Source organism: Euprymna scolopes, chromosome 30, assembly GCF_053919585.1.
Source record: "Euprymna scolopes isolate OS-2025 chromosome 30, ASM5391958v1, whole genome shotgun sequence".
Taxonomy (NCBI): Eukaryota; Metazoa; Mollusca; class Cephalopoda; order Sepiida; family Sepiolidae; genus Euprymna; species Euprymna scolopes.
The window spans coordinates 79,464,469-79,474,942 of NC_136511.1; the positions used below are offsets into that span (position 1 = coordinate 79,464,469).

Genomic DNA, 10,474 nt, shown 5'->3' on the forward strand with positions numbered 1-10,474 from the left:
GCAGCAGAGGATTGTGGAAACCTATCAGAGAGATAAGCAAATGTGTATGGCCACTACGTTCTCTGGACTTGTTATCATGTGATTTTTTATCTTTGGAGGAAATTAAACCAAAAAGTTTACGCAAACCTATACCAACTTAAGGAGAACATTACCAACGCTATCAGGAGAATCACCAGAGAAGCTCTACATGCAGTTTTTTTTTTACACAGTGGTCACCACTTATCAAGGCCCGGAAGCCACTCAGGGATAAGGGTTATTGCAAGTACATTGCGTTAGTGTGGAGATTTGATGAAGTGTTTACTTAAGGGGGCGGTTCATTAGGACTTTGTTAAGGTTGGGCTTGAACACATCCAAGTTGTCGTCAGGTAGGAAGCAGGCAGACGGAACAGAGTTCCACAGGCGTGCAGTTCTAAGAAAGAAGCTTTGTTCATGGAATCCACGTTTTGATTTAGGCACAGATAAAGAGTGGGGGAAATTTTTCACAGTGGATTCAGCTAGACGGGTGTTTTTCGTGAAAGAGTGGCGAGGGGGACCAGAGATTGGAGTTCAGACGAGCACCTGCTATGGAAATAACGATAAAACAAGGATAGGCTCGCAACGTCTCTTCTGTGGGAGAGAGGTTGCAAGTTAGAGAAAAGGGCATCCTCCACTAAGCCACGAAGTCTATTTTGTACTCTTTCAAGGCAGGATAGGCTGTTTTTAGCAGCTCCTGCCCAGATATGGCAGCAGTATTCCATCCTTGGACGTACTTGGCTTTTATATACAGGGTGGTCAAAAAGTCAGGTAACATTTTTAAGAAAAACGATATTAGCAATACACGTATGTTTATTTTGTTAATTGTCGTCCATTTCTCTCTATCAATCGCTGGAAGCGATTAACCATGGATTGTGTAACACGTGTAATCATGTCAGCTGATATCCTCACAATCTCCTCTTCAATAAATAACTTTAAAGACGCTATTGTATCAGGCTTCTTGCCATAAATGCTATCCTTTACATAGCCCCAAAGCCAGAAATCAGGAGGGGTAGTTTATATATTACACTCAAATAATATTAAACGAATAGAGATTATAATGGATCATATTGTTTTTTCTACCTTTAACATGTTACCTGACTTTTTGACCACCCTGTAGATAGAGAATTGCATCAGTAGGGATATATCTTCTGGAGCGGTAGAAGGATCTCACCATCTTTCCAGCGACCTTGGCAACAGACTTGATGTACGTGTTCCATTTCAGATCAGTTGTTAAACGTGCCCAGAAATGCAAAGATGTCAACGGGGAGCATTTCCAGCATCATTTATAACACTACAGGTAATTTAAACAATGCTATGGGGAATTTTAAGTGAAACGGTGAAGGATATGTAGATTAGCTACCCAGGATCTCCACCTATGTTTTGCGCTTTGATATTTCCTGCTAGCAGGACCCGTTAATCGGCGTTGCCCGATTGAAGCCTCCTCCTGTGAAAAAGTTAATTACGGTTGTTGATAACCTGCATGTACTGATTGAATCTGAAAAAGCAAATAAAGGGATGCGTGAATCCGTATACAATAATAAAATTAGATAAAAATTCCTTAGAATAAGACTAGAAAATATGAAAAAGATTTTTTTTAGAATTTAGTGATTCTTACTGTAGATGGACTCTTTAGATTGATAGAAACTCCCCATGTTAAGAACGGCTTTCGAGATAGACACCACCCTCTGCCCATCGCTTTATTGCAAGTCTTTTAAAATTCTGTTTTATGGCAAAAATACAATGTTTAATCATGAAAACGTTATTTTTGTTATATTTTCTGTCAAAGAATAATAAACAAGACCACATCCTCAAATAAATGGATTATTTATCGACATAATTTCAAATAACTTTTAACACCCGAGGGAGTTAAATGTTTGATCTGAAAAGAGTTATGTCACTGGCGACATCAATTATTTTCCTCTACAGGGCGTCCTTTGAAGTAAATTGATCCTCTCTCATAAACCCCTATTTTCAGTATTGACCAGAGTTGTTCAATGAAAACATGGTGGCCAGGTCATCGAGGTATTTCCAATGAAACTGATAGATTCACGGAAGGTTTCAGTCGCCATGACAGAATCGGATGGTTTATGATCATGCATAAAAATCATCTGAAAGTGACGTGACAATGGTAGGTTCTCTAGCCATGGCGACAAATGATTACCCAAAAAGGCTTTTTACGCATTGCTGATAAGCTTTACACCCTCTGACACTCAGAATGGTCCAGTCAACTTTTTTGCCAATGATTCTCGCTCAAAACATGACGCCTCCACCTCCTTGTTGGCGATGAACACTGTAAGGGGTCGGAGTTCCGTCCAGGTTTCAAACTTTGGTATATCCATCTAGACCGTGCAAAGTAGGACGGGCTTCTCCCGTAGATAGATCACGTTGGAAATCCATTTTCATGTAATTCTATGCTCAATCATTCGTTTTTCCTTATGTGGTATGCTCAATGAAGATCTTGGAAGAAATTTGATGTTCATTTTCATCTCATTCAACATATTGCCTCGGGCCTACCTGGATTTGAAACGATTTCATCTTCTGCAAAAACGGAAGCACTGACGCTGTTTGGGTTTTAGTTGACTTCCTTACTAAGTTTTTGAATATGACGATCTGAAAGTTTTCTCCTGGTGCCATTATCCTTTGAGGATTTGGTGTTCGGCTTGTTCATAAATGAAGCTTCTTTAATCCCTTTCCGACTCTGTTGCTAAATCTTTGATGGACAATACTTCTACGAGTCCAGCAACAATCATTTGCTTCTCGATAACTTTCAAGCGCCGTCTTTTTGGCATTGTAAGAGATCTACAATAATGCGATGGGCAATATAAATTCCTTGATAATAAATAAAATGCCACAACTTTGGGGATATCGCATGAATTTGAATAAAATGTTGGGAAATAACTAACCTTCAAGCAGTCCTTTGATGATAGAATTTTAATTCTTTTGGATGTATATTTAGTGAAATATTGATATTTTACTAATCTGCAATAAACACTATTAATAATTTCCCCCACTCTTTATCTGTGTCTAAACCTAAACGCAGATTCCATGAACAAAGCTTCTTTCTTAGAACTGCACGCTTGTGGAATTGTCTTCCGTTTTTCTGCTTTCCTGCTGACTACAATATGGTTGTCTTCAAGTCTAACGTAAACAAGTTCTTGATTAGCCGCTCCCCTTGTTAACAAATTTATCGAATTTCCATTTATTAACGATTACTATATTGTCCAATTTATACTGTACACTCTTTAAACCTTATCCTCGAGTGGATTCTTGGCCTTGATAAGTAGTGATGCCTGTGTAAAAAAGAAATTGACATATTTTATATATATACACTCATGAGCAAAAAAAAAATATATATATATAGTGAAATATATATTTAGTGAAATATTGATATTTTACTAATCTGCAATAAACACTATTAATAATTTCCCCCACTCTTTATCTGTGTCTAAACCTAAACGCAGATTCCATGAACAAAGCTTCTTTCTTAGAACTGCACGCTTGTGGAATTGTCTTCCGTTTTTCTGCTTTCCTGCTGACTACAATATGGTTGTCTTCAAGTCTAACGTAAACAAGTTCTTGATTAGCCGCTCCCCTTGTTAACAAATTTATCGAATTTCCATTTATTAACGATTACTATATTGTCCAATTTATACTGTACACTCTTTAAACCTTATCCTCGAGTGGATTCTTGGCCTTGATAAGTAGTGATGCCTGTGTAAAAAAGAAATTGACATATTTTATATATATACACTCATGAGCAAAAAAAAAAAAAAAAAATGGGCCAAGAGTGAAAGAAGGAAGAAATCGATTTTTCAATATTTTTCCATGGATTTTTGTTAATGTCAACTGAAAAGTTGTATTTTGCAGATCATTATTATAATAGCATATAATAATGAGTGGAAAAATTAATCTTAAAAATGGTAAGACGCATCTTGGTGAGGATATTAAAAAACGAATTGCAGTATCAAGGCAGTTCAAAATGACTTACAAGCATATTTTTAATATTTAAAGAAAAGAAAAAGTGAAAACATCTCTTGCTCTAGTGAGAGAATCGGTCAAAGGTTCGAAGTCGAACGCTTGCTAAAAGGGAAATCTGGATCTGGTTGTCCTAGAGCAGGGGTCGGCAACCTACGGCCCGCGAGTGAATTTTGTCCGGCCCGCCACTTTACCCTGGACATGCACTGAATATAGGCAAACCAAATTAAAGTGACAGTTGAGAACCTGAATATATAAAATGGGACGAAGTCTCAGTCTTAACCCTTTCGAGCCGATTGGGATTATTTGTCCCTTGAATTGAAAAGGAAAAAAAAAGGGGTTGAAAAGTTCTTTGAATGATGATGATGATGATGACGATGTGTTATTTTAGCACGAGCGCGCGGGTGATGCGAGAGGTTTGGTGACTGTGAGGGAGTGGGAGGTGTTGGTAGTGGTAAGAGTTGTTTACTAAGGGCAAAAAAACGTCCAATCTGTCTATCAGAGAGAGGAAGGGGGTGAAACTTGGTTCTCTCGCGCATGTAAAAGAAATAGAGGAAGTGGGAGTGGAGAAATCTATGAGAGGAGAGTGGAAGGTTTTTTTCGTTCACCGACCGCTATTAATAATGGGTGTTGTTTTTTTTTTGTTTGTTTTTTTTTTTTTTTTTTTTTTTTTTTTTTTTTTAAGGGAGGAGTTTTCTTTAAACTGCGACACATCTTTATAACGGGTTTACTTGACGATGTGTGAATATTCATGGCTAAAAAGTAAGTAAAATTTCATTTTTAGTAGTTTATTCTTATATTTAGTTATCTAATTATACGTCAGTGAATGATTAAAGATAAAAAAATACTATGACGCATTTTTTTTTGCAGTTTTACTTGGTTTTATTGCATTTTATCTATTTTTTACAAAAAAGTGAGATTTTGTGTCCCACTTGTATACTGTGCACTGAAATGCACCACTAATTTTTGAATAAATTATGAAATTCACTATATTTTTTTCTTGTTTCTTGTATTTTCATCATGTCACGAAAGAAGCAACATAAATTCACATCTGCCATGTCAGAATACCTACCTGACATTGCATCCAAGTCAAATTTAGATTCCGATAACATCATAAAGTCATTACAGTGTATTTATTAACAATATATACTTATCCTCCAGTCAGTGGCGTAGCTAGACCTTTTGCCGCCCGGGGCGGTAGTAAAAAAATGCCGCCACCATGCCGCCCCCCTGATTCCGATACCCCCAAAATTCCGATTTTTTACAACCTTTTTGGTATAAAATTTCATATTTTTTGTTAACTTTTGTTTATTTTTATTTATTTTTTCTACTTTCTATTTTTACCCTCTCAAAATGCCGCCCACTCAGGTGTGCCGCCCGGGGCGGGCCGCCCCCCCCCTAGCTACGCCAGTGCCTCCAGTGATGATGAAGTAATTCATCAGTAATATCTGATTTATTGTTACTGGTCAAGTTTAGTCTTACTTACAATAAAGTCATTGTAAGAATTATCTTAAGTCTTTTATATTTTTATAATAAGAGTTTTTATAACTTTATTTTCTTATTGAAAAACTAGGAATAATAAATATTTTTATATTGTGTTTATGTTCAATTATGTTTATATTTATTTTAAGGAAATATATATAGTTAGTGCATCCACCATGTCAAGCTCTTATTACCATACTTTTTGTTCTTTTTCCTTTCCAGAAATCGTTTTTTGTCTGAACAAAAACAAGCCCATGGAAGCTAAGAGTAGAAAAGTGGATTTGGAGTGCCGAATTTTTAACGATGCCTGGACAATTAAATATTTTTTTATTGAGCATTTTGCAAAATGTGTTTGCTTAATTTTTCAAGAAACCATTGCTGTGAAGAAAGTCTCAAATATTAAACGGCACTATGAAACTCGTCATAATTATTACGACAGTTTTACCGGAAAAGCACGAGAGCACGAATTTGCACGATTGAGAAATAATTTTACAAAGCAATCATCCTTTTTTACTAGAAAAGTTGGAGAAAGTGACCGAAATATTCGCGCTAGTTACGAGGTGTCAAAACTAATTGCAGAAAGGATGAAGCCATTTACTGATGGAGAGTTCTTCAAAGAATTATTGTTAAAGGTAGCAGATGTTATTTGTCCAGAAAAAAAGGAATTATTTTCTGCTATCAGCTTGTCGTCAAGAAAAGTAACAAGGCGAATTGAAGAATTGGCAGCAAATGTCAGAAGTGGATTGAAGGGGAGTTTAAATAATCTGGAGTATTATTCCATTGCTATCGATGAAACCACAGATATTAAGGATACTTGCTGTGTTTGTGAGGGGTTTAACACAAACATTTGATATTGTGGAAGAATTTGCAAAATTGATTCCTATGAAAGACACTAGCACTGGAGCAGATATTTTGCAAAGCGTAATAAAATGGATTACCGAAATGAATCTGGATTTATCAAAGCTTTCTGGCGTAATCACAGATGGAGCACCAGCAATGGTTGGAGAGAAAAAGGGGTTTGTTGCATTGCTCTAAAACCATATAGGTATCGATAAACAAATAATCAAACTTCACTGCATTATTCATCAAGAAGCCTTGTGTGCAAAATCACTGAATTTTAAGGACATCATGGCAGTGGTCGTAAAAACAGTGAATTTTATATTGTCAAGAGGGCTGAATCACCGCCAATTCCAAGAATTTCTAAAACAAATCGAAGCAGAGTATGGCGATCTTACATATTTTTCAAATGTTCGATGGCTTACCCGTGGGAAAATGCTGGAGCGAGTATATGCATTGAGAGAAGAGATTTCTATGTTTTTAGAAAGCAAAGAACAAGATAATTCTCACTTTCAAGATCCACAGTGGGTTGGCAAGTTAGCTTTTTTAGTGGACATCACGACCCACATGAACACTTTGAATCTTGAGCTTCAAGGAAAGAAAAAGGATGTATTTGAGATGTTTAGTAAAATTAATGCTTTTGAGAGCAAACTTCAACTGTGGGAATCACAGCTTCAAAAGGGAAACTACTCTCATTTCTCAAGTCTCCAAAATCACAAGAAAGATTTTATACCGGACTTCTTTGTGAGCTCTATTAAGGATTTGAGAAAAGAGTTTTCGTCTCGTTTTGCTGACTTCCGGAAATATAGAATTTTATTTAAGTTATTTGGTACTTATTACGAAACAGATGTTGAGCAAGTGGCAGAAGAATATCAGCTGGAGTTAATTGACTTGCAGTGCAATGAATCTTTGAAATCGAAATATCATTTCGAATCCACTGCTGACTTTTACAAGAAATATATATTGCCAAGCGGAAAATATAAAAACATCATGGCTAATGCGAAACTGATGATGTCATTATTTGGCAGTACATATGCCTGTGAACAAGTCTTTTCCAAAATGAAATATACAAAAAGTCATTTGAGAAGTAGATTGCGTGACGATCACCTGGATGCTGTTTTGCTTTTATCATCAACAAATATTCACCTGATGTAGACAAGTTATCACACAATAAGCAGAAACAGGGGTCTCATTAATCATTTATCATTTCTTGTTTTTTGTTTGTAAAAAGGACTTTTTTTATTGTGATAGTAATTATAATGAATATTGTTTAAATAAAATTATTATATATTAATCCTTTCTTTTAACACCCTCCAATTTATTTATATATTTTATATATGGTTCTCCATTACACTTAGCTATACTGTTTGGCCCTCTCCACGATACTACATACTTATTTGGCCCTCACTATCCAAAAGGTTGCCGACCCCTGCCCTAGAGCATTCACTTTGAAGGACAACTACAGACTTAAATAAACTGTTTTGAAGGATTGAAAGAAAACTTATGTTGACCATAGCAAAGAATTCAAAACAGGGGCTGGAAATTCTCTTTCTAGATATACAATATCCAGACGAAGGGAAGAAATGTGATTTTCTTCTAAAAGGTGTGAAAAGAAGCCATTTTTATCTTAGAAGAACATCAATGAAAGAAAGAGATTTTTCTCGTATTATGGCAAGATGCAGACTTGTTCAGCAAGGTTTTCTGGTAAGATGAATCAAGATTTTGTCTTGTTGTTGATCCTCCTGAAGCTCCAGAATGGTGCAATCGAAGAATTGGAGAAAGGTTTTCACCAAGTTGCTTAAAACGACACACCGGAATGGAGGAATAATGGTATGGCGAACTTTTACTGCAGCAGGAGTTGGGGAACTTATTAGATGTGAGAAGTCAATCAATACAAATGAATATATTCGAATATTAGAAACAGGACTGTTACCAAGTATCCAAAAGTTGGGAATATCTCAGAACATTATTTTTCAACATGATAATTCCCCTGCATACACTGATATTTTAAAGAAATGAAAAGGGAATGCGATTCCATACTAAACATTTGCTAAAGTAAATTTATTTTTCTGTGTTATTTGTCTCGTTTAGGTTTCCTTGTTCAATTGTTTTTGTTCAATATAGCTTTTAGTGCGATAAAATGTATACACTTTGTTTAGCCCATTTTTTTTTTGCTCACGAGTGTGTATATATATACATACATACAGATATATATATATGTGTGTGTGTGTGTGTGTGTGTGTGTGGGTGTGTGTGTTGGGTAATTACCATTTCTTTACAAAACAGACACCCCTACCATATTGCAATCCCCGGTGGTAGATATGTTGATGCTTCACCAATCATGACAGTTTATGTCTTACTGCAAATATAAAATACAAGACTACTGGTCTACTTTTGTACATAGCTATGTTCAACTCGTGTTTAATACTTATATATAAGGCATTAGTTTGCTGATTATTAGTCTGTCATCTCATTTCATTCAGTACACAGGAAAGGAAATATTCCGTTTGCAACACGACAGTGCCAGGTCACAAACAAGTTTTAAGACCAGGGAATGTTTGACAAAGTCCAGTTGAACGATATTGTTTTACCCACCATTTAGTCATGACCTGGAACCGAAAGATTTCCACTTGTTCAAACCTCTGAGGGACGCAGTGTGCAAGAATGATTTCCTTATCAGCAACAGTATAATCGTAGCCGTTTAAAAATGGACCACCTCCAAAGGCGCTGACGTTTACAACCGAAGCATCAAGGCTCTCTTTTATCGCTGGGAAAAGTGCATTGAGAGTGGTTCTGGTTATGTAGAAAAATAAATTCTGGGGCACAAGAGGTCGCACGTTTTAATAAATGAATTTTTCTCTTATTGTTTATTATTTGGAGTTATGTAATAGGAGGCGTTACCTTTGGAACCACTTTCGTACGCATGACTTATTGATACTAAGTTTTGTTTTGATAGACCACATGCGCATTTAAATCCTATTACCAGATTGGATAGCCTTATTAATGCGTCGAAATTATTCATAGTTAAAGGAGTTACTCTCGGAAGACAGTGTGCTCAAGATACACAAAAGAATGAATTAGATTAAACTCATCTTAATGGTGTAAATATTGCGTTCTATATACTACAGTACTTATAGAATAGTGAGTATTACTGTAGTAATTTTATCGATTAATTTTGAGTCCGGAGATGGTACATCTGGGAGAAAAGATTTATTATTTTCATATTATCCTACTCGATCGATGAAACGAAGATCGCATAATCCACATTGGAATTTTTTTTGAAAATACTTTCATACATTTAAGCTAGGTTGAAAATCATACCAGTAGTTTAGAACCGTACAAGCCACCACTGATACTGTTCTTATGTTTACCATGTTAAAAACAATGCCACCTTGTTTTACACCCTTGTCAGTTTAGATAACTATTAGTTTAGAGAGTGCAGCGTCCAATTGGACACCTTCGTTTTATATTCTGGTAAATTTGTGTGCCAGTATTACACGGCTCTATTAACAGCGTCGAGATCTTTTCTCAGATTCACAAAAAACTGGAAGAGTTCTATCGAGTATTCCATAAACATTTCCTTAAGTTGTCGGGTAGAGAGGATTAAATCTAAAACGGCTCTGATAATCTTAAATAATGAAGAGAAAGAACCACATATTATAAAATTAAGGAAGATCTTTGTAAAAATCTTACTTACCGCTTCAAGAATGCTGGTGCTTTAATGATTGTCATAATACGATTGATTTTTTTGTTTCACGTGTATAACAAGATTAAAGGTGCATCTGTCACCCCAAAGCCAGAAGAAGGATGCAATCAAAGTACAGTATTCTCCCAATAAAAGTATATAGGGTGAGATGTCCGTAATTTCATGTTTGATGATCTTCTTTCGAAGACGGTCGATTATTACTCAATCAAAGACTGGTGGAATATAGAATACATTTGTGAAAGGTGCAGTCCATTTTTGAGGACATTTATAGATGAGAAACCCACCTTCGGACACGAGTGCCACAATAGAATAGGATTTTTTTCGAAAAACATACCAATAAAGTAGTACAGACTTTTGATACTTTTTACCAAATAGTTTTATAGATATTATTATCAGAAATATCTAACGTCCACTGTTTTTTTCATTTAATTATATTGCGCTGAAGTGTAGCCTTTTAAT

General features: G+C 35.8%; 1 protein-coding gene and 1 pseudogene across 1 annotated transcript; both read left to right on the top strand.

Moving 5' to 3' along the window:
* The first annotated feature begins 1,269 nt into the window (after nt 1-1,269).
* On the top strand, nt 1,270-6,323 carry LOC145254527 (general transcription factor II-I repeat domain-containing protein 2-like). Its single transcript, XM_080113054.1, has 2 exons — nt 1,270-1,312; nt 5,695-6,323. The coding sequence occupies exons 1-2, from the start codon at nt 1,270-1,272 to the stop codon at nt 6,321-6,323; spliced, it is 672 nt and encodes a 223-aa protein (XP_079969180.1).
* Nucleotides 6,324-6,600: 277 nt separating this feature from the next.
* On the top strand, nt 6,601-7,464 carry LOC145254528 (general transcription factor II-I repeat domain-containing protein 2 pseudogene; annotated as a pseudogene).
* Nucleotides 7,465-10,474: the final 3,010 nt, after the last annotated feature.